The 24,717-nt window shown below is 45.3% G+C and overlaps 2 protein-coding genes across 4 annotated transcripts in view; one reads left to right on the top strand and one right to left on the bottom strand.

Moving 5' to 3' along the window:
* The first annotated feature begins 1,891 nt into the window (after positions 1-1,891).
* KIF7 (kinesin family member 7) lies at positions 1,892-23,535 on the top strand. Its single transcript, XM_080980274.1, has 18 exons — positions 1,892-2,339; positions 3,492-3,692; positions 4,207-4,624; positions 5,150-5,687; positions 6,188-6,331; positions 7,182-7,379; positions 8,458-8,651; positions 11,481-11,593; positions 12,975-13,127; positions 14,371-14,573; positions 14,714-14,911; positions 15,949-16,074; positions 16,675-16,851; positions 18,231-18,446; positions 19,132-19,338; positions 20,828-21,026; positions 21,191-21,337; positions 22,782-23,535. Exons 1-18 carry the CDS (start codon positions 2,012-2,014, stop codon positions 23,156-23,158), a joined length of 4,137 nt encoding a protein of 1,378 aa, XP_080836400.1. The 5' UTR covers positions 1,892-2,011; the 3' UTR covers positions 23,159-23,535.
* Positions 23,536-23,816: 281 nt separating this feature from the next.
* The window catches only part of TICRR (TOPBP1 interacting checkpoint and replication regulator), a 38,463-nt gene continuing 37,562 nt past the window's right edge, over positions 23,817-24,717 (bottom strand). For all 3 annotated transcript variants that reach the window (XM_080980229.1, XM_080980228.1, XM_080980227.1), the window contains exons 21-22: positions 24,532-24,651; positions 23,817-24,210 (exon numbers count right to left, since the gene is read on the bottom strand). In XM_080980229.1, the coding sequence (XP_080836355.1) occupies positions 24,095-24,210; positions 24,532-24,651 (236 nt within the window). In that variant the 3' untranslated portion in view covers positions 23,817-24,094. The remainder of the gene's footprint in view (positions 24,211-24,531; positions 24,652-24,717) is intronic.

Raw genomic sequence — 24,717 nt, 5'->3', positions numbered from 1 at the left:
CTAGGACCAATCAGACTGCTGCATTTTGGATCCTATTGTTCTAGGACCAATCAGACTGCTGCAGTTTGGATCCTATTCAACTCAGTACATAACAAGGAGTGAAGATCTCGAACTATATATCCTTGTTCTTCCTGTGTGTGACATTTATTCTGTCTGGGGTGTTTCTTCCTGTGCTTGCAAAATGTTATGTCTCTTTTTCTGCAAAGCATGTATTGACTGATTTTAATTTTTTTTAACTATTTCTGGTGCGTGGGTCGTTGGGCTTCTGTGGGTTGCAGACATCCACACAACACAGCATCCTCTGGAGAAAAAAACAAAACCACGCAGGGAGCATCAGCTTCCCTGGCAGGGCCTGAAAACGAGGCCTCCTCGACGGCGCCCTGAGGAGAAAGAAGGCGAAGGCGGCAGCGGCGGCTCCTCCTCCCTCATTTTTAAAAGCCACATCTTCCCCCCGCCGCCGCCTCCTTCTCCTCTCCAAAATCCTCCCTCACTCGACGGCTCCCTCGCCAAGGAAAGAGGCGGGGTCTCCTGCCGACGCCATTTCCCCGCGCCGGCCTAGTCGGGCCCGCCCAGCGCCGACGCCTCGACTCTGGGTAGGTATCGCCGCGCCAAGGCTCAAAAGGAGGCGGCGGCGAGGTGAGGTGGGAAAGCGCACAGCGCTTCGTCAGCGGCTTCCCTGGGAAGGGTGCCTCTGAGCATGTGCAGGGAGTACCGGTGTCCCGCTCTCTCGGGCTTGGTGTGCTCAAGGCTTATTTCCCTGCAGGGGGCATGGAGCCGTTTGTCCCGCTGCATCTCCCATGCAGGTCTCCCCCCCTCTTAATTTCCTCGACCCTCCCATTGTAGGGGGATTTCTCGGTCCCTGACTGTCTCCCCCTCCAAAAAAAACCCCTCAACGCCCCCCCTTTTTTGCCTATGCGACCTATGCCCACCCCACATTTTCTCGCGGGGTGCTCAAGGGTGACTCCAGCGAGCCACGCGCCTGATGCTTCTCTTTGGGAAAGTCTTTGGGACTTTGGAGCCAAGTTATTCGGAAAAAGTTACGCCTATAATTTCTACGTGCTCTGCTGCTAGTGCAACTTTTTTATAGGGCAATTAAAGTTGCCTCTTATTATTATTCATTTATTGTGTTTCTATCACACCTTTTTTCTCCAAATGAGGCATATGTTGTTCCTGCCCCCTCATTTAGTCCCCACAACAACCCTGTGAGGTAGGTTAGGCTGTCTGTCCCAAGTTCAGCCTGTGAGCTTCACGGCCGCATGGGGATTTGAACCCTGGTCTCCTAGGGTCCTGGTACGACACACTAACCATTACATCACACTGACTATAATGTTGTCTAGCCCTTCTTTAAAAACAGGTGCTGAGCTGCAGATGGGCAAAGCTGGGTTAAGGGAGAAGGGTTAAAATGTTGAGATTTATTTAAAAACCTGTTAGATTTCTTTGAAACTGGCTGCTGTTTATGGGTGCTTTCAAGCTGTCACTATTTTCAGGTGGAATTCAATCATGTACTGGCCAATTTAGGTTGCGCAATTTTAGTTGATTGAGAGGTCTTGACATTTTGCAGTAGGAAAAGTGACAGGAAGATGCACTGGAAGGTGTGGGATGATAACACTTGCTTTGGTGCAATGTTATTCAACCAGTTTCTGGGAATAGCAAGTGGGGAGATTTCTGTTGCATTTGGGTCCTGCTTGCAGCCTTCCCACAGGCATCTGATTGGCCACTCAGAACATGGTTCTGGACTATTTAAATCTTCGGCCTGATCCAGCAGGGCTCGTTTTATTTTCTGTATTGTATTTGTATTGTTAACTGCTTTGGAAACTTTAGCTGAAAGGTGACCTAGATACCCCAAAATACATAACATATGCCTTAACCAGTATGTATGTATTTATTTATTTATTTATTGCTTGTGCTGTCTATTCTAACTTGCCTTTTCCTCTTCTCATTGCATGTCAGGCATAGAGATGACACTCCTACTTAGTTTTCAGATGTCCTGACTCTTCATTTGCTACCAGCCATGGGTCTGAAAGCCAAACTCCAACCACCAACTGTGGAGGTTCCTGTCAGGGTGGCTGTACGCATTCGACCTTTACTTCCCAAGGAACGACTGCATGGGCACCAAACTTGCCTACAAGGTGACCCAGAGACTAAGGAAGTTACTCTTGGGCGCAGCCGCCATTTCCACTTTGACACAGTCTTCACCGAATCCTCGGACCAGGAGTCTGTGTATGCTGCTTGTGTACAGCCGCTGGTGGAAGCTTTCTTTGAAGGTTTCAATGTTACTGTGTTTGCCTATGGCCAGACAGGCTCAGGGAAGACCTACACCATTGGAGAAGCTAGTGTCTGTGAGTTCCATCTTTTGCATGAATAGCATGTCCTGCATTCTTCTTTCCTCTCTACCCAGGGTACATGTAGCCCTATTACTTTTTATTGTAAAGGCAGGGACTGTATTGTATGTAAGCCACTCTTTAAACAAATAAGATAAACCATAGCCTGCATCTGAGCAAGTGGACTGTAGTTCACAAAAGGATCCAGCCTCAAGGGCCTGATTTCATAGGTGGGTGGAGCTGCCCATCTGTCAATCACTTGATGACACAGTGGTGGCAAGTGACTGTGTGCTTTCAAGTAAGGAAGTTGAGACTTTAAAGCACCCAGTGTAGCCGATTTACTCTCTCCAAAAATGTGAAGCCGATTTAAATGTTTTGAGGAAATTTTTCAATCAGGTTTCTAAAAAAGCTTTTGTAAGAATGATTCACTCCAAGGGAGCTAAGAGGGTAAACTTTGGAGGAAGCTTGGTTCCTTGACACCCATAACACTGTGCCACTAGCGCTATCATATGTGTGTTTGTGGCAAGTGGGCTAATAAAGTACAGTCGTACCTTTGAAGTCAAACGGAATCCGTTCCGGAAGTCCGTTTGTCTTCCAAAATGTTTGGAAACCAAAATGCAGCTTCTGATTGGCTGCAGGAAGCCCCGTCGGACTTTTGGCTTCTGAAAATTTTTCAGAAACAAACACTCACTTCCGTGTTTTGATCGTTCGGGAGCTGATTTGTTCGGGAGCCAAGGCGTTTGAGATCCAAGGTATGACTGTACTTTGTGGGTTAGCAACTTTTGTGGATTCCTTTTGCAAGGCTGCTGTACAGTCTCAGGTGGGGACAGAAACATTTTTCAGCTTCATGCCTTACTTGAGACAACTGGGGACTCTTGGATAATCAGTGTAATATCTGCTGGGATTTGGCTGTCTGATTTATTGAGTAGATATGTGTCCCCTTAAAGTGTGCGGGACACACTTTAAGGAGTGGATTGCTAAATTCATGCTGAACTGTTACTGAAACCTGTGTTCTGCAGCCAAGTTGCCTTCTGAATCAGTTTGGTTAAAAGCAAACAATAACCCCCTTGAGTATAATAACTTTCTTCCTGATGATTAAATTAGTTCCCCACACATCCATTACAGCTTGCAATTTCCCCCCAACAAACGTGTTTTCTTTGTTGCTTCCAGCTTCCATCAATGAAGATGAGCAGGGCATAATCCCACGAGCCATGGCTGAAGCCTTCAAGATCATGGATGAGAATGACTTGCTGGATTACACGGTCCGCATTTCTTATCTAGAAGTGTATAAGGAGGAATTTCGGGACCTGCTGCAGGTGGAGACAGCTAGCAAGGACATACAGATCCGGGAAGATGACAAGGGCAATATTGGTAAAAGTGAACAAACGGTTGCTGCTATTGCTTCCTGCATCTTTAAAAGCCTGATTTCTCGTTGTAGTTTCAATTGGCATTGCTCCTTTTCCTTGCCATTGCTAGGTGGCAAATTGAGCAGGTAGCACTTTGGTTTGCCTGGTCTGCATTTTGTGGATTTAACAATCTAGCACTTCCCTTTTTACCTCTTCTCCCAAACTGGAGTTTAGTTCCCTCCAGCTTCCCTGGCATGGCTGAAAACTAGGCTTGTACAGGCTTCTTGCCCCAGGATTTACCTCTTGAATCATACATTATTTCAGGATTTGGCTCCCTGTACACAGTGACCTTGCTGTGCCATTATTAGCCCGAGTTATTGCTTTCATTACTTAATTAATTAAATGGGTTTTACTTACCCTCTTGTTGCTCAGCTGTTTAACTCACCTTGATGCTTTCATCAGCTGGGGCAGAAAAGCTTCATCAGCTGGAGCTCCCTTTAGCTCTTGATTTTCCCTCTTTGCTATCCCTCTTGTTGCAGTGCTGCATGGGGTGAAGGAGACCGAAGTGGAAGGCCTGGATGAGGTCCTGAGCCTACTGGAAATGGGCAACATGGCCAAGCACACTGGGGCCACCCACATCAACAGAAAGTCAAGCCGCTCGCACTCCATCTTCACCGTGACCATGGAGCAGCGCCGCAGTGCCGGGCGTCTTACTCGCCTCACCCTTCAAGAGAAGGTCTTGGTTCCAGCCTCTGGCCAGGTTCTTTCCTCCAAATTTCACTTTGTGGATCTGGCAGGCTCTGAGCGGGTGGTGAAGACGGGGAACACTGGGGAGAGGCTCAAGGAGAGCATCCAGATCAACAGCAGTCTTCTGGCTCTGGGCAATGTAATTAGCGCATTAGGAGACCCCCGCCGGAAAGGCAGCCACATTCCTTACCGGGATTCCAAAATTACCAGGTAAGTAGTATGCTGTTCTTTTTATCCACAGTGGCATGCATTAGGGCACAGTCCTGTTTTCTCATGTCTTGACTGTGCTGTCGTTCCACTTGGGGGGGGGGGGGTTCTTCTCTTTCTGTGTTTCCTAACTTGGACTTGCTGCTTGGAATCTCTGCGAGTTTTGTCCCGATTGCTGCTTCTGAGGCAGGCTCAGTAGTCGGAATGTTCAATTTTATTGTCCTCCTTGTCTGTTCAGCTTCAGCCTTGCTAATGGATGTACAGTGGTACCTTGGTTCTCAAACTTAATCCATTCCGGGAGTCTGTTCAACTCTCAAAACCATTTGAAAACCAAGGTGCAGCTTCCGATTGGCTGCAGGAGCTTCCTGCACTCAATCAGAAGCCGCGTCAGACATTCGGCTTCCAAAAAATGTTTGCAAATCGGAACACTTATTTCTGGGTTTGTGGCGTCCGGGAGCCGATTTGTTCAGGAGCCAAGCCATTTGACAACCAAGGTACCACTGTACTGATTCCTGTCATATTCTTCAGGATCCTGAAAGATTCTCTTGGTGGGAATGCCAAGACTGTGATGATTGCCTGCCTCAGCCCTTCCTCCTCTGACTTTGACGAAAGCTTGACCACGCTGAATTATGCCAACCGTGCGCAGAATATCAAGAACCGGGCGGTGGTGAACTGCTGCAAGGAGACGGAGCACATGGAGCAGCTGCAGTTGCAGATAAAGAGCCTGCAGAGGGCGCTAGAGCAGCGACACCGCTCCGAGACACGCATCATCAACCGTTCCGAAGCTCCCATCAAGCGGCCTTCACAGGATAATGCCACCCGCTTGCATGCAGAGTGTAGCCGCTACAGGACCTGTACGGACGCCGCGTACCAGCTCTTCATGGAATTGCAAGGGGAAGGCAATCTGACTGTGGACCAGATCCTGCGGGTGAAGGAGTGGTTGTGTGCTGTGGAGAATGAGAGGAGCGAGCTGAGCTCAGCCTCTGGCTTAGACAGTGGCATTGAGAGCACTTCAGTGGAAGATCAAAACCATAAGGCGGCAAGTTCCAAGCCAACTAAGTCTCAGGTACTATTATTTGCTGCTATTATTTTTTCAGATTTCTTAGCCACAAGGGTGAGCCACAACCATTTTTTAAAATCCCATTTAAAAAAAACAAAAAAACCCCCCACACACTTTAAAATACAGTGGTACCTCGGGTTACATACGCTTCAGGTTACATACGCTTCAGGTTACAGACTCCACTAACCCAGAAATAGTGCTTCAGGTTAAGAACTTTGCTACAGGATGAGAACAGAAATTGTGCTCTGGCGGCGCAGCAGCAGCAGGTGGCCCCATTAGCTAAAGTGGTGCTTCAGGTTAAGAACAGTTTCAGGTTAAGTACGGACCTCCGGAACAAATTAAGTACTTAACCCGAGGTACCACTGTATAACAACAATCATATAACCCCGACTATGGTGGCTGCCTTCTAACTTCCTGATTGAATTCCAAGTACTGTTTTTGACCTATAAAACCTCAGGACTCCAGTACCTTAGGTAGCAAGTGTCACCCTCCTTTCTCTTTGGCAGAAGCAAGAAGACCCCATGGAAGGATCCGAAGCTGTGAGAGAAGAACACATGGCAAGGTTGGAGAGGCAGGTGGAGCGTTTAGAGGAGGAGAATCGGGATTTTCTAGCCGCCCTTGAGGATGCCATGGAACAGTACAAGCTGCAGGTATCACTTAGGCCATGTGCAGACTTCCTCTCTTGTGGGCACAATGGTGATCTTCAGACAGAGAAATCCATATTTGCAGCCAGATTCTTCTTCTCCTCCCTTTTACTTTCATTAAGGTTTCGTGCTCTCTTCTTTCCTTCACTCCACTAGGAAGACAATTGGTTCATCTTTTGAAAATGAGCCCACACCAGCATTTTTACAGGTCACCTTTCCAACCTTTGAGTTTCGGGATTTTTGCTTGCAGTCTTCGTTCAGCTAAGCTGTCACTGGATGGGGTACCCAGCAGTATCTGCTGGGCTCTTAATACATGGAAGAGTCCATCTTCTATCATCTTGCGTATTGTTACTCTAAGGTAAAGGGACGTGGGTGGTGCTGTGGGTTAAACCACAGAGTCTAGGACTTGCCGATCAGAAGGTCGGCGGTTCGAATCCCCACGATGGGGTGAGCTCCCATTGCTCGGTCCCTGCTCCTGCCAACCTAGCAGTTTGAAAGCATGTCAAAGTGCAAGTAGATAAACAGGTACCGCTCCAGCGGGAAGGTAAACAGCGTTTCTGTGTGCTTCTCTGGTTCGCCAGAAGCGGCTTAGTCAAGCTGGCTACATGACCCAGAAGCTGTACGCTGGCTCCCTTGGCCGATAAAGTAAGATGAGCGCCACAACCCCAGAGTCGGCCATGATTGGACCTAATGGTCAGGGGTCCCTTTACTCTAAGGCAGGTCTATCCAGATGCTGTTAGAATCCAGCCTAGCCAGCAGTCCAGGATGATGAGAGCTGCAGTTCAACATCTTCTGGAGGTCACCACATTGACTACCCTGTGAGGCCACCAAAACTTGTTTCGCCCTTCCCCCACAGAGTGACAAGCTGCAGGAACAACATGACATCATCTGCAAACTACAAACATACCTGCAGATGGAGATGCCCAGACTTGGTGTTCCTGAATTGCTGCAGAACGTCTTCTTGGTACAGCTTGACCAAAGGCCTCACACAGCTCCTGTGGATGCTGCCCAGTCTCACCACCGGCTTAGGCTTGCCCGTGATGAGCACAGCAAGGTTTGTGAGCTGCCTTGGGGTATTCTATCATGATACATTGAGTTTTGCTTCCTCTTGAGTGTTGTCTAGGAACAACCTATTTCACCTCCCACCAGCCCATCAATTTAAGCAAATTCTGCAACAGTAGAGTTGGATGTCCTGGAGATTTGAATTTAAAGTGGTGAGAGATGTAAATACCATATTGCTTTTATTCAAGGTGAGGCAGAGAAGACAACATAGACTTTGTGTGTAGAAAATACTTCTGATGCAATGTTTTTGTGAGGGCTTTTCCTTCATTTCTTTTCTTCTCTCGACAACTTTTCATGTAAAATTGGGAGGTGCTTCCTCACACAGTTTTAGCATAACTCTGGAGTGAGTGGGAGGAGCCTCCCAGTATATCATTTGTCCACCCACTGAAAAGAATTAACAGCATAGTAAGTCTAATGCAAGACCATGCTGTAGTCTAAACCACTGAGCCTCTTGGGTTTGCTGATCTGAAGGTTGGCGATTTAAATCCCCGCGACGGGCTAAGCTCCCGTTGCTCTATCCCAGCTCCTGGCAGCCTAGCAGTTCGAAAGCACGCCAGTGCAAGTAGATAAATAAGTACGTCTGTGGCGGGAAGGTAAACGGCGTTTCCATGCACTCTGCTTTCCATCACGGTGTCCCGTTGCGCCAGAAGCGGTTTAGTCATGCTGGTCACATGACCCTGAAATCCGTCTGTGGAGAAACGCCGGCTCCCTCGGCCTGAAAGCGAGATGAGCGCCGCAACCCCATAGTCGCCATTGACTGGACTTAACCATCCAGGGGTCCTTTACCTTTTACTTTTTTGCCTAGAAATATTAAGAAGCTATTTGCGGATCACAGGTATCTTGTGTGTGCTTTTACTGGATATATCTGCCACAATTACATCTTCAGGTAAGGGAGTGTCGGGGTAGAAAACGGGTTAGATAATCTGGTGAACCTGTTACTCTTTCAGACTTCCTTGAAGGAGTTAGAGCTAAGGATCTGAAGTTTCCCCTTCAGAGGACAAATAATTTCAGGGTGCAGGCATCACGTCAGGGACATTTCACTTATTATCCCTTTCTCTCCCTCTAAACAGCTGTGCAGTGCCCCAACCCTCAATGGGAAGAACTTGTTGGTGTACCGCCAAAGACTGCCTTGTGGCTTGACGAGCAGCTTGGAGGCTAGCAGTACAATACAAACACAGGAGATTGACAGGACTTCAGAGCAGGCAGCGGAGCCATCTGTAGAGAAGGGAGACCGTGAACAGATAAGGTCCCTTTACCGACGCAGGTGAGTGAAGAGCCTGATGCTGGACTTACAGACCTACCTACTTCACATAACTCTGGTTCAGTCTCTAGCACTCCACTTGGCTATCTCTTCCTGAGACTTTGGAGCAGTGTTTCCCAAACTTGGGTCCCCAGTGGTTTTTGGACTACCAACTCCCATCATCCCTAGCTAGCAGGACCAGTGGTCAGGGATGATGGGAATTGTAGTTCATTGCTAGGAGATGCGATGAGGTTGAGGGAACCTTCTTTCATATGTGTTGTACCTGTAAAAGGGTAAAAGAGTTTTGGGAAATAATCCATAATGAATTGGAACTAATCCATAATGAATTGGGGGGGAAATGTTTAAAAGTACTTTTTTAATAAAAAAACGAGTCCTTTTTTCCAGATGGAAATTCCCAGGTGTCAAAAAAGGTTATGCCACTACTGCAGCCCCTAAATGGAAAACGAGCTACTAAAAAACAAAGTGCGAGACTGGCTTCATTATTTTCAGATAATGGAGGTATTTAAATTGGACAAGAAAATTGGCTTCCAGGTGGAAAAATCAAAATTAGAAACTGAACTGTTAGAACCCAAAACTAAGAATTTGTCAATAATGTATAACTTGCTGCTGAAATGGAACACTCAGGATGAAACGGTAAAATCGGCTATGATTAAATGGGCACAAGACGTTGGACATAACATTATGTTCGCTGACTGGGAACAGTTGTGGACCACAGGTATGAAATTTACGGCATGTAATGCCTTAAGAGAGACTATTATGAAAATGATATACAGGTGGTACAAAACCCCAGTCAAGCTTGCAAAAATCTATCATTTGCCCGATAATAAATGTTGGAAATGTAAAGAAATTGAAGGTACATTTTTTCACCTTTGGTGGACGTGCCCAAAGATTAAGGCTTTCTGGGAAATGATATATAATGAATTAAAAAAGGTATTCAAATATACCTTCCCTAAGAAACCAGAGGCCTTTCTCCTGGGCATGGTCGGCCAAATGGTGATAAAAAAGGATAGAACTTTCTTTATGTATGCAACAACAGCAGCAAGAATACTCATCGCAAAGTATTGGAAAACACAAGAACTTCCCACGCTGGACGAATGGCAGATGAAACTGATGGACTATATGGAACTGGCGGAAATGACTGGCAGAGTCCGTGACCAGGGAGAAGAGTCGGTGGAGGAAGATTGGAAGAAATTCAAAGATTATCTACAGAAACACTGCAAAATTAAAGAATGCTAGAGTGATGTAGGATTGAAAATAAGTGGTTTCCATCTGTACAGGATTCAAAGTTATAGATAGACTAAGATTAAAGATTAGGATTAAAGAAGTTTAAGGAAATGGAAATTTGGTATTTAAGAGGTAAAATTTTAATGCTATATTATATTAAGATTAAAGATTGGGATTAAAAAAGTGGAAAAGAAATTGCTGGACAAACAATTTGGACTGGAATACAAAAGAGGGAGGTATGAGGAGGTCCAGAAAATAAGTAAATTTAAAAACAGAAATGAAAAGGTGATATTGTTTTTAATTGTTCTGTTTCTTTTTTGGGTTTTTTTGTTGTTTTCTGTGTTTTTTTTCTTCTTCTTTGGATTATGTACTGTGTATTTGTGTATTTCTTTTTATGTTTTTCTGTTTAATCTTTTACTGAAATCTCAATAAAAATCATCTAAATGGAAAACGAGCGAGGTCCCAACTAAAGAAGAATGGCAACTTGGGATATGCACAGCTTGCAGACTTAACATATAGAATAAGAGAACAAAAAGAACATACATTTAGAGAAGACTGAAAAATGTTTCTTGACTATATGGGGGGAAATTGTGTACACTTGAAAATGTTGGCAGCATTAAGATAAATTCAACCGTGTAAATTTGTTATGATGGATGTGATAATGGACTACTGAATGGTTTAGTTTGTAAAATATGCAGGGATCTATGATATGCAAAATGAACTATGGAAAGAGACGAAGGGAAGTCATTGATATTTTAAGGATGTTTAAATGAGTATTCTAAATTGTAAAACAGAATTTAATAAATATATGTAAAGGAAATGTAGTTCAAAAAGCTGGAGACCTAAGTTTGGGAAACACTGTTTTGGAGGGATACTGATTGTGTGAAATACCTTGCCTTTCTGCTAGACTCAGCGACTTCCTTGTCAGGTCTGAAATTGTCAGTGTCTGAAATTGGAATGTCTGAGGCCCAGCTCTTGCAAACACCCAGCTAATACAAGTGGGAGAACATTTTATGCATGAACTGCCCTTAACAATATAGGGGAATGTTACTGACTGGCTGAGCAGGCATGCAGATGCTGCCAGCTTGGAAGAGGGCAGTTCAGATAATAAAATAGAACATTAGCCCTGTTGCAGAAAGGATGTTGCTCTGTGCACAAAATCTTCTATTTCTTGTTGAAATATATATAAAAAAAGTCCAGTGGCACCTTAGAGACCAACTAAGTTTGTTCTTGTTATAAGCTTTTGTGTCCATGCACACGGAAGCTTATACCAAGAACAAACTTATTTGGTCGTGTGTGTGTGTGTGTGTGTGTGTGTGTGTGTGTATATATATATATATATATATATATATATATATATATATATATCTCGACTGTGTCGGACCAACACGGCTACCTACCTGATTCTATTTCTTGTGTGATCCCTTAACTTTAATTCATCAAAGGTGATGAATTCCGTACAACGAAGGGGAAACTGACTGAGATGCCACCAGCTTTACTTCTGTCTGGACTCAGGGTGGGGTGTGTGCTTTATAATTTCAACGTTTCTCTCCCGCATTGTTTATGCAAGCCCTCTGGATAAAGTGACCAATTTGGTTGCCGTTCTAGAAATGGGATCTACAGCTGCTGCCAGGAGGAGGTTTCGGATAAGAGGAGCAGCAGACAATGGAATAAGAGCAATCCAGCACAGATCCAGGAGGAGCCTCCAGAACCCTCTAGAGGTAAGAGGAGATTGAGTTGCCCCTCTCAGAACTCTCAATGACAGGACACCCTGAATGCCTCAAGCTATACCTGGACTAGGCAACTCTTTTTTAAAAAAAAAATATTTTTATTATTTATTATTATATTCAATTTTACACTATACATTTGACTTCAAGCCTTAATCAAAATCATCAACATTTAGGATTCCCCGAATCCTTAGACTTCCCTCCACCCTTTCATGGTTTCCAATATGAAACTTTTTCTGCTGCATCATATATTTTCTCCATTTTTCTTAAAATAATCCGTATTTACCTTAGTTTTCAATACATTACAAGTGTTACTCAAATCCTGCCAAAGTTTTTAGTTGTTTACAGTGTTCTCTTAAGTAAATTCTAAATTTTTCCCAATCCTTATTAAGGTTTCTACCTGATTTCTGATTTCCCCGGCAATTTTTGCCATTTCGGCATAGTCCATCATCTTCATCAACCATTCGTCTCTGGTCGGGACTTTATCTTCTTTCCATCTTGTAATGGATTTAGGGGTTGCTGGTGCGTAAGTTGCCGCCACTGCTGGCGAGGTTACCTGGTTAAACCCTTTCTGACTGAACAGCCTCCAGCATCGTGACTGTCTCAGTCGCTGGCAGAATCCGTCAATGGGCGTTTCTTGAACCTTTTCCAGCATAAAAGTTGTTTGACGCCAAGTCTCCTCCTACTCTCCCTGCGCGGAAGTCTTCTGCGCAGGGAGGGTGTAGGCAGCGGAGTACCCGTACTCTCTCCGCTGGTCTCCGGCGAGGAGTCTTGGAGCCTCCTCTCCGATCCCCCCATCTGCCCCCCTTCTCCACTGGTGTTACGCTGATTTCCTTCCCCAGCAGATGGGCTGTCTCTCTCCCTACTGGGACCCTCTCCTGCATCCCTCTGGAGCCTTCCCTCCGCCTCTAGCTCCGATGGCAGTTCCCTGACACATCTCTGGCCAGTAGTATCAGCGCTGCTGTCGCCGCATGCATAAATAATAGTTTCTGCCCCTTTGGTATCTCTGCATCTAAAATTCCTAGTAAAAAATGCTTCTTCTCCCCCCCCCCCCAACGTTATCTTAAACATTTCTTTCAACTCATTATATATCATTTCCCAGAAAGCTTTGTTATTTTGCACATCCACTGCATAAGGTAGAACGTGCCTTCCTTCTCCAGCATAAATTAAATACCAACGATACTTCATTTTAATATAGTTCTCTTTCAATGAAAATTTTAAGTCCTTCTTTCATAACTTTTCCCAGTATGAAAATTGAATATTATGCCCAATATCTCTTTTAGGCAACTCTTGCCTTGGTGCCTTCTGTCCCTTCACCTATTTGGATTGGATTCTTGCCAGGGCACTTCTATATTTTGCTTCTTTTTTTCCGCAGAGGACTGCAGGAGAACAGAGCTGAGCAGCCTTGGAGAAGGCTTTTCAGGGAAGGATTCAGAGTGGCGGCTGCTTCAAGCCCACCAGAAGATCCGTGAACTGGCAATCAACATCCGCATGAAGGAAGACCTGATTGTGGAACTCATCAAGACAGGTGAGGAGCACTCTTAAGTAGAGATGTAGCTTGGGTGATTGACTTGAGGATAGGGGAGTTTCCCCCTTTATATATTCTCAGAACAACTGGAAGGGGTGTGTGTGTGTGTGTGTGTGTATAATATATAATATCTTGGTTGTATGGCTTGAGGAAAAGCATTCACCTCTCTCCAACCTGAATGAGAGCCATTTGGCAGTCTTCTGCCATGTGTATGTGTACAGCACATAAAGCCAGAAAGGAATTACTTTGGTTTTCTTTCAAGAGTAGTAGCTGTATTGTTTTGTGTTCCCAAAATAAATGCAGCCTCTGTATACTTAACTTGAGAGCATCTCCATCAAACCCAGAGGGACTAACTTCTGAACAGGCTTGCATTGAACTGGAAATTCTTACCTGAGGTATTCTTAGTGAAAATTGAAGCAAGACAAGGTGTTTTCTTGTGTGTGTGTCAATATTTTATACGTGAAAAGTGGTGTGCAAGTTTTTAAAATACTCTGGTTTTATCCAGAACGCTTTTGTCTCTGGCTCTGCCAGTCATTGTCTCTGGCTCTGCCCCTTCCAGCATGCAGCCCCCATAAAAAAAAAAGGTTGCCAACCCCCTGTGGTAAAGGGATAATTAATTCTTATCTGTGTCATGCCGCAATAACAAATATTTACTGCCATTCAGCCTTCTTATTCCTTTTCTTTCCATTCCTGTTCCCCATCACAACTTCTGCTTGTCCTCTCTTTTTCCTGGTCTAACTTTCCTTCTCTATTCCCTTTTTAAAAAAAAATGATTTTTATTGGTTTAACAAAATTAAATTATCAAATCAAATAAGATTCTTCCGAATTGTAGGACTTCCCTCCTCCACTCCATGGGTCCTTTGTATAGCTTAATCAACTGCATATTATAGTTCATCCAAATTACAATCCTCCAAAGCATCCAAAGTCTTTGTAACATTGCAAGAGTTATTCCTTCTCTATTATTCCCATCCTGGTTTACAGTTACTATTACATCCTTACCAAACACTGAGCTGATAAGACTGCTGCTGTCACGTCTTCCTCTTCCTAATTGCTGTGGAAGCAGAGATAGGAGTCTGTCTTGGAGTGTCTTGATTTTGACCTGCAATTGATCTCCATGAAGTTTCCCTTCCCCTCCTTAAAATGATTTTGTTTATGCAGCTCCACTGACCCCCCTCCCCACAAAAGCCCACCCCAGGTGCCAGACTGGCCTTTGGTGGTGATGCCAAGCGTCTGTGTCTTTCAGGGAAGCATGCGCAGACGATGAACAAGCAGTATTGTCAGAAAATCCGCGACTTGGAGCAGGAAGCAGAGCTGGTGCGAGTGGAATTAAACGATGGCCAGAGGCAGCTTTGGGAGCTGGAGGGCAAGGAGTCCCGAAACCCCGCAGAGAAGCGGAAGCTCCAGGAATACCGTACCAAAGTGGCAGCAGCTCAGAGCAAGGCAAAGGTGAGCCCCGGAGCACTACTATATGGGGGGGTGGGGGGTGGCAGAGTGCCAGGGTGTCTCAAAAAGGCCTCTTCCATTTTGAGAGCCTCCTTTCGGTCCCTGGCATTAGCTGTCCTGCCTTATTGTCCGTCCTGCAACAGATCCTGCAAGAGAAGAAGCGAGCGACTGAGAAGCTGGCCTCTCTCTCCGCTCAGAACGAGAAGCGCTTGCAGGAGCTGGAGAGGAACGTGCAGCTGATGCGGCAGCAACAGGGGCAGCTGCAGAGGCGGCTGCGGGAGGAGGTGGACCAGAAGCGGCGCCTGGAGACAGAGATGCACAAAGGGCAGCACCGTGTCAAGGTAGGGGTGGCTGGGCTTCAGTGCCAAGGCCAGAGAGTATTCAGGAGCAGTGATGGCCCTAGGCATTCACAGAATTGTAGAGTCGGAAGGGACCATTTTAAAGAGAACAACACTGGTTGCTGCCATATTCTGACCTCAGGTTAAAGAAGCTAGTTTTAACCTTAAAAGCCCTTCAAGCCTTTGGGATCCAGGGACTCCTTGTATCAACCTGTGAGAGAATAACATTTTCCATTGAGGCTCCTCTGACTTCCACAACCAGTAATCAAGCAGGTGGAAACAAAAGAAGTCTCCTTCATTGGCGACACTCTTGCTATGTAATCCATTCATTTGGTACCCATAAAAGGTAATATAAAGGTACGGTGAAGGACCCCCTGGATGGTTATGTCCAGTCAAAGGCAACTGTGGGGTGCAGCGCTCATCTCACTTCAGGCTGTGGGAGCTGGCATTTGTCCACAGACAGCTTTCCAGGTCATGTGGCCAGGTCATGAGTAAACCACTACTGGCACACGGAGGACCGAGACGAGTGCCAGAGGGCACAGAAACACCGTTTACCTTCCTGCTGCAGCGGTACTTATTTATCTATTTGCACTGGTGTGCTTTCGAACTGCTAGGTTGGCAGAAGATGGGACAGAGCAATGGGAGCTCAAATTTGAACCGCTGACCTTCCAATTGGCAAGCCCAAAAGACTCAGTAGTCTAGATCACAGCTCTACCTGCGTCCCATTTGGTACCCAATTATAATTTGGTACCCATATTAACTTTGTCACCAGGTTAAGTCTTTTTTTATTCTCTGGGGCATTTTAAATGAATTGAAGTTCTAATTTTAATGGAGAAGAACAGGGTTTTTTCTGGCACCTCTTTTTCTAGAAAAACAGCACTGGAGAACAATATACATAATAAATATAACTACCGGGAACTGAGTTACCCATTTGGCTTTCTGAATATGTTTTGATGTTGCTATGAAGGGTTGTGCATAGAAATGCCTTTAAATAAACGATACCTTGCGGGTCTGACAGTTTCCTCTCCACTCATCTTCAGGAGTTGGAGCTGCAGCATGAGCAGCACCAGAAGATCTTGCGCATCAAGACCGAGGAGATAGCAGCATTCCAAAGGAAGCGCAGGAGTGGCAGCAATGACTCGATGATCAGTTTAGAACAGCAGCAGGTAATGGGGCTCGAGGTTGGAGTGTGAAATGCCCCTTCAAAAGGGCAGGATTGGGAGCAATAAGTGCTTTTTGAAGGGTTAATACAGTTGTACCTTAGTTGACGAACACCTTGTGAGTAGAACGGTTTGGCTCCTAAACACCGCAAACCCCGGAAGTGACTGCTTCGGTTTGCGAACTATTTTTGGAAGCCGAACGTCCAACGGGGCTTCTGATTGGCTGCAGGAAGCTCCTGCAGCCAATGAAGAAGCCCCGCTTTGGTTTTCAAACGTTTTGGAAGTCGAACATACTTCCACAATGGATTCCCTTCGACTTCCAAGGTATGACTGTATAATAGTTAAATTGTTTCCTGGGTTTACAAGTCTTGTCTTTATTTTATTCAGTTGTGTTATGTCCTGAAATTGGGGGAACATAGGAAGCTGCATTACACTGAGTCAGACCATAGCTTCATTTAGTATTGTCTACTCTGGCTGGCAGTGGCTGTTTAGGGCTTCAGGCAGGAGTCCCCCTTTCCCAGCCCTTTTGGGAGATGCCAGGGATCGGAGTCTCTGACAGCCTGAGTCCCTCTGACAGCTTCTCCCTCTGCCTTGCCTTCCCATCAGAAAATTGAAGAGCAGAAGAAATGGCTGGACCTTGAGATGGAAAAAGTCCTTGAGCAACGCCGTGCCTTGGATGAGCTGGAAGATGAGCTGACCAAACGGGAAGCCATAGTGGCCAAAAAGGAAGCGCTCCTTCAGGAGAAGAATGGCCTTGAAAACAAGAGACTCCGCTCTAGCCAGGTGAGCCTTGGGTGTGGAAGGTGAGCTGCTCGTTGCCATTATTTTCTTTGTGGCAAGTATAACATAATCCATTCTGAATGGTGTTTTTTTTAGTAAACCTGGGGTGGGGGAGTACAAAAACGAAGCTTACATTAATGAATCTGTTCATGGAGAAGGTGTAAACGAAAATGAGGAAGAAACACTTCATTGCAAACACTTCATTGAATTTTTTTTGGCTTAATTTACAAGTAAATATATATAGGATTTGGCCGTAATGACCAAAATATGCTGGTGGCAGAAGGAAGCTGAAGGAAGAGAGGGGTGGGGGTTGCTGCTTAGGAGAGATGCAGTGGGGAAAGGTGGCTATGTGGTGGCAGCAGCCCAGTTCACTCCCTTGTTCATTGTTTGGTGCCCACCTAGGAGAATGTGGCCTGTGCAGAGACTCCTCCCCATTACAGTGGAACCTCGGGTTAAGTACTTAATTCGTTCTGGAGGTCCGTTCTTAACCTGAAACTGTTCTTAACCTGAAGCACCACTTTAGCTAATGGGGCCTCCCACTGCCGCCGCGCCGCCAGAGCACAATTTCTGTTCCTATCCTGAAGCAAAGTTCTTAACCTGAGGTAATATTTCTGGGTTAGCGGAGTCTGTAACCTGAAGAGTATGTAACCCGAGGTACCACTATACAGTGTATAGTGGCTGCTGGGGACGAGACCTGAGGAGAGAGTTCCTTCTTGGTTTTCGCCTTTCACAACTCATTCCACTTGCGGGGGGGGGAGGGGAGGACGACGACACAGAATTATCCGCTGAAATCTTCATGAAGGCAGAAAGTTGCCTGAGGGTTGAAGGGAGGTGCCCCTCCCCCTTAGGATAAATGAATAGGGTCCTCCTTCATGAACAGGGGACTCGATCAAGGCTAGCTGCCATCCTCCCTTCAAAAATATAGAGGGGGACCTCGGTTTAAGAACAGTACTGTTTACAAACGATTTGGTTTATGAACTCTGCAAAACCGGAAGTAGTGTCCCGGTTTGCGAACTTTAGCTCTGTCTAAGAACGGAATCCGAACAGTGGAAGGGCACTGGTGGCAGGAGGCCTCATTAGGGAAAGCGCGCCTCAGTTTAAGAACAGTTACGGTTTAAGAACGGACTTCCGGAACGGATTAAGTTCGTAAACTGAGGTACCACTATAATTGTTTTATGCTATGCCAAGATGTGTCCCCTCTTTTCCCTTATAGTTGCTATGCTATTCCTTCTTTGAATAGAATTAGCTCTGTTAGCTCCCTCCCCTGAGGAATTAAAACCAAGCGATGGTTGGTAAACCACAAGGACATAAGCTGCAACCGGCAGACTTGCCATCCTAAGGATCTCTCTCCCTTCCCTGTCCCTTGATTCTTTCTGGCTTAGGCCCTGAATGATGACATCATGCGGGTGTCCAGCCGCCTGGAGTACCTGGAAAAGGAACTGACGCAGAAGAATGGGCAGCTTTGCCACAGCAGCACGCATGATCAACAACAGATCCGGCAAGAAATTAACAACTTGCGGCAAGAGAAGGACCAGTTGCTCAAACAAAGGCTGGAGATAGACAACAAGCTACGCCAGGGCACCTTGCTGTCCCCAGAGGTTAATTGGCAGTCTTTCTTGTTGCAAGTATAGTTGATGTACTAGAGATGATTTGTTTCTTTTTCTGTGATTTGTAGGTTCTTACTATAAACATTCTTCACAGTATATTTCAGAGGGAACTTTCTCTGAAAGTGCTTTGAAAATGACTTGTGTGCATCTTCATTTATTCATTAATTTATGATGCACAGTTCCTCTCATCTTTAAACAAGGGTGCGATTGCCATGAGTGCAGAACACAACTGCTCGATAAGGTGGAACAAATGAGCCTCCGTGGAGTGCGGGAATCTTAAAACTAGGTCATTAGTGGAACTGTGACATGACACCCTGGGTTCATTTGGGAGGAAGTGTGGGATGTAAGTTTAATAAAATGAAAATATATCTGGTATCTTGGCTCTTGGGGCACTGTGTCCATGAGTGCCATCCTATTTCTTTCCTAGATGCTAAATTTTAAACTCGGGTCCCTGCTTGGCCAAGGACTTGAGCAAAAAGGCTTCAAGCAAATTATGATCAGCCTTTGTACGCAAAGTGGGAGTCACACTAAAACTATATTTCAGGTTTATGAGAGCAGCTAAATGTAAGGACTGGGAACCTCTCTGCCCAGCAGAACTAAACGTTATTAGTTGCAAAACAACTAAAGTTATCCTTTCCCTCACAAAAGTTTTCTTGCTTTCTTCCTCTCCATTCAGGAGGAACGAATCCTTTTCCAGCTAGATGAAGCCATTGAGGCTCTAGATGCTGCCATTGAATACAAAAACGAGTCAATCACTTGCCGGCAACGTGTTTTGCGGTCCTCAGCCAGTCTCCTATCCCAATGCGAAATGAACCTGATGGCCAAACTCAGCTACCTCTCATCCTCCGAGACCCGGGCACTGCTTTGCAAGTATTTTGATAAGGCAGGTGTTGAATTGTGGCTCTGCTCCATGGAGCAATGCACTGTCCAGTATGAGCACATGAGAGGCCCAGGGGTGCAAAACTTTTAGTCAAGCTTAGGTCTCTCTCTTTCCCTCCAAGCCAGCTCCTCCCTGCAGCTTTCAGAGCAAAGCTCCCTCAATGGTTTTCCTGGTTCTTAAAATATAATAAATATAATACCTTTATTGTCAATGTACAACCTGTGTACAATGAAATTAACCGAGCCTCCTCCCCCCCCCCCAAACACTCAATCTCATTGCACTCTGTGTGCTTGTCGCACAACACACCAACCCCGAAAGTCAGTTGCACTATATTATTTTCCGTTCAGCAGCCTAACAGCCCCACGGATAGAAACTGTTTTTTAGCCTGTTGGTACGACTGATTATACTTCTATATCTCCTGCCCAAGGGTAGAAGATTAAAGAGGTGCTGGCTGGGGTGTGAATCGCCCGAGAATTTTTCTCGCTCTCCTAAGGCAACAATCCCTTGTGATGTTATCTAGCAGAGTCAGGGGACAGCCCATGATATCATGTGCTGTATTCACCACCCTCTGTAAAGACTTTCTATCCGTGGCTGTCAAGCCAACGTACCACAATGTGATACAGTATGAGAGGACACTTTCTATTGTGGACTGGTAGAAGGAGGTCATCAATTGTTGTTTAACATTGCTCTTTCGCAAGACCCTGAGCAAATGGAGTCTCTGTTGGGCCTTTCTGACCACCTGAGTTAAGTTGATTTTCCAAGTGAGGTCTTCACTAAGGAAGGACTTTAAAGGAAGAGACTCTCTCCATACAACTCCCCCAATATACAACAGGGCTAGTTCCCCTCTCTTCCTCCGAAAGTCCAACACTGTCTCCTTTGTCTTGCTAATATTTAGGTGCAAGTTATTCTCTAGGCACCATGTAAATACTTTCTGAACCTCCCCTCTGTATGCTGATTCATCTCCACCTGTAATTAGACCCATTGTGGTAGTATCATCTGCAGACTTCATAATTGCAGTAGATGGATCAGATGAAATAGTCATATGTCTACAATGAGTACAGGTAGGGACTCAGCACACATCCCTGTGGGGTGCCAGTGCTGAGCTTCAGGGAGGTAGAAGTAAAAACAAGCACAATACCTTAAACCCGCATTTGGACTGCCACCATTTTGGGCAGTAGGTTGCATAGGAAGGGAGCAAGAAGGCATCCCTACACATAGAAAACTAGGATGTCTGGGGTTAGATTGGAACCCTTCTCCCTGAAATACCCATTTCAGGGGGATTTTTCATTTATGTTTTGCACAGAGGAGCTCCCAGCCTCCATCTGCCGTGGCGGTCCAATCCAGACCCAAGCAATGGCTTCCCACATTATCACTGGGAATCTCTCACTTCATGAATCTGTCAGTGTCATACGCGTACATTGTTTCAGTTCTGTTAACAAGATGATGCCTTAGTTGTGAGAAGACCATGCAGAAAGTTTGTGTTTTTGGCCAGGTGGTGACTCTGCGAGAGGATCAACACAGGCAGCACATTGCCTTTTCCGAACTGGAGATGCAACTGGAGGAGCAGCTGCAGCTGGTATTTTGGCTGGAAGTAGCACTGGAGCGCCAGTGCTTGGAGATGGACCGCCAGCTCACCTTGCAGCAGAAGGAGCATGAGCAGAACATTCAGCTTCTGCTCCAGCAGAGCCGGGGTAACAAAGGGCCTTTGTATCAAATCAAATCAAATCATTTGATTTGATTTGATTTGATTTGGGCCTTTGTAGTCATTGGTGAATTACATGGCATGTTAAATCTTCAGTTGGACAAAGTTTGCCAGTCCTCAGCAGACTGCGTATTTAATTCCCTTCTCTCACAGAGCACATGGAAGAGGGGCAGGCAAACAGCAGGCTTCAGTACCAAGGAAGGATCCAGGCACTGGAAAAAGAATTGGCGCATTACAAGTGGGCCAACCACGAGCTGACTCAGAAGCTGAGCATGAGCGATTTGGAGGGACAAGGCAAAGGTGAGGATAACCTCGGCTCTGGAGGCTTAAGTCTTTTTATCACCGCCACTGATGACAGTTCAGATGTGGCTATTCTACACAGCAAGCCAAGCACACAGTCCCAACCACGTCTTGAAAGGCAAAGCGGTGGACTGGGTTCCTTAGAACAGGGATGAGCAACCTTTTTCATTCAGAGGTCCAAATTCCTGTGCTGAGTGGGGTCAGGCAAAAGTGGGCAGGGCATTTGGAGTAAATTTCACCTTAACACTGTAAACTAGTTTTTGCAGGCATTTTCTGCTCTCCATCCAAACGATATACCTTATCAGAATTCAAGGACACACGCCAGCCGGGCATTGGGAGTGGTGTGGCTTGGGAGGGCTGTATTTGAACCTTAGACCTACCCGTGCCTTAAAAGTAACAGAGGCCAAAATAGACTGGTGCTTGCTGCCAAAAAAAATTTAAACCTGAAAACAGGGAAGTAGAGGTGAATGAATGGGGACCATTGTTGTTACACCCACTTGGTTACAGTTGGAAATGATAATTAGGCTTTGGAGAACAAGGGAGTTATGGACTGGAGCAGCATTTGAAGGGAAGTTGCTCAGACAGTGGCTCTACGTGGTTGTTGTGGGCCATCAGTCTTAAAATGTTTTGGAACCTGCTTTGTGGAGAGATGTACACTGATGTTGGAAGGGCTGTAGCACATATGCCCAGCATGGAAAAATGCTCAGCTTTAATCTCCAGGTAGGTAAAAGGTGAAATCAACACAGCCCATTTTAATATATTTTGTCAGCCCTGGCATTCTCAAAACCAGTATTGTTATGAAAGCCATTTGCAGGGGGAAACCAGTTGAGCTCACCAGCACTGTATTTCTGAAAGAGATAGGGCCCAGTCTCTCTGAAGCTATATTGACCAGGGCCACATTATCAATTTCTGCCATCAGAAAAAAATATATGTATGCTTTTGTTACCTCCACAGCTTTTTATCTGAGCATGTGAACAGAGATTGCAGAGGTGGACAGACTTCAGGCTTACTTAGGGTCTTCTATTAGCTCCCAAGATCCACAATCCATAGGCAAATGCAAAAAGACATGCACTAAAAATCAAAAGAATTCTAAGCCCAGGAATGGTCCCCCATACCCTGGCACGATGATTGTCCCTGGTTAGGTCAAGCTTTCTTCACTTTAGTAGTATAATTTGGGTGTGTTGTTTAATGGTAGTAACAAAACAAGTGGGATTTGGAAACCCTTGCTGATCTACTTCAAATCACCCAGAGGTCTCTCCTGCAATACCAAAGTTGGGCAGAAAGCAGGCAGTGTTGAGCTCAATGACCAAATGGCTTAATTTTACTATACTCCTGTTGGTTTTCTCTGTACAGGGAATTGCCGATTTTTTGGTCCATTTTTGTTCATTACACAGCACAGACCCTAGGAAATTACTTTCTAAAATGTTCTCCTCTTCTCATACAGGTATGGAAAGAATCACTTGTGCAGCCGAGGACAGACCTGGTTCGATTAGAATACATGGTGACTTTAGTGCGAGTAGCATGTTGGATACCGTGCAGATAGAGCTCTCCGAAAGAACCCACAGAAGCGGGGATGAACCCCGGGACCTGGTGCATGCAGCCTTGCCATCCACCTGGAGGCGGTCTTCATTATCCAGTGCCAACACCTTAGTACCGGAAGACTTTTGCCAGAAAGAGACAGACTTCTTATCCAGAGGTGGCCAGATCAAGGAAGCATCTCTGCCACTGAGCCTAGCTCCTCTGCTGAAGTCTCACATGGAGCTGTACAGGACTGGGCTGTCATATCCAGAAATCATTGATGTCAGGAAAAACCCATTCTAGGTCCCAGCTTCTCCCTGCTACTCTTGCTCAAAGCTTGAGGGGTATTGCCTACAGAACAAGTGTATTGTTACAAGTTGCTACAAGTAGTAATTGATGGCTATGCTTAACTTAAGGTGCAAATTAGCCTTCTGTCATACACTAGAGAGGATTTTTTTTGGAGGGCAGAAAAGCAGTATGTCAGACTTTTTCCTCTACAGCAGTGACCTTTGTATTTAGCTGCAGTACCTCCCAGAGGGAAGACCACTACCTCTGGCAAAATGCCTGTCTCTGGAGAGATAGGAAAGTCAGAAATATTTTCTGCTGTAGGCCTAGAGACATGTAAATAGTTTAACTAGCCTTTTATACTGTAGCTTCTAATAAATGAGTAACTTTTATAAGGGCTTGAAATACATTGTTTCCTTCCTGTTCACAATTTAACCAAAAGTATTACTATTTATACTCCCTTCCTAGCAGTATTCAAGTACCATACAGCTTTGGAGGGTAGACTGATGCTAATTTCAGTTAATTTATGAGCTTTAAAACCTAACAATAAATATTAGTTTCCTTCGTTTCTTGGCAAGGAAGATGTGAAATTGTTTTTTGCATGGTACGTAAGAGATATCCAGTTCCCTAGTATTTAGCTAGCACAAATAAATAACATTCTTTCAGTACCATAAGAGCAACTTACCATATTAATTTATTTTACAAAAGTACTTTTTAAAAGCAGTCAGTTTCACCCATCATTTATACCCTTTAGTGCTGAAACCCTGAGAGGAGCCCTATGATGACACGCTCATAGCTTAAATTTATATGGAGACACTACAGCTTTTCCTCACAGAACACAACTGTGAGTTCATGCGCAAGAGGTGCTTCCATTGTGGCTGGCAATATCATCTTCATTTTGGTTTTAAAGTCATCCAAAATGGCTTTGTCATGTTCACCATCTTTTTCCCAGGTTCAGCTGAGCAGCCTTTTCCGTGAGTAGGTCCTCCTGATGGAATGTTGTCTCCTGGTTGTACTGTGAAAGGGGGAGAGTTCTTCCTCTGCAGCTCCAAATGCATCATTGTTGTCTCCTGTGTAGGAAAGCAATAATATGAAAAATACTGGCAGGCATAGACAGGAGAGGCAAGCAGTTGTAAGTCAGCTATTTCCCTCCGTGGAACAGCAACTTTCCACAAGAGAGCAAAATATCGGATAGCTGGTGAAAGAACCCAAAGCAGTTTAAGAATATAGCCTTCATATCCTGTTCTGCGAGAACCTAAAGGGAACTGGGTATTTTATTGCTACAGGAAGGTCTTACAAGAACCATTGGACTATATATGTGTTTGCAATTTGGCTCTTTGCAGTTCAGGCTTCTTCTGAACACCACTCGGGTTCAAATAAACTGCATTTACCTGTGGGCCATTTCCTCAGGGATGTGGTGTGGCCTTGATAGAGCAGCGGGGACTGCGTCAGTGCCCGAAGTCCAGTAGCAGAGATTGTGCTCTTCCCTGAAGACGTTGGTGGAGTCATACCTAGGAGACGTGACAAAAGATATTAGACACAAACCCTGGTTGGAGGTTCCAACACTTCTGGTAGCT

This window comes from Podarcis pityusensis (genome assembly GCF_964106645.2).
Source record: "Podarcis pityusensis genome assembly, chromosome: 14".
Taxonomy (NCBI): domain Eukaryota; kingdom Metazoa; phylum Chordata; class Lepidosauria; order Squamata; family Lacertidae; genus Podarcis; species Podarcis pityusensis.
This window is presented reverse-complemented; position numbering and strand designations above follow the sequence as displayed.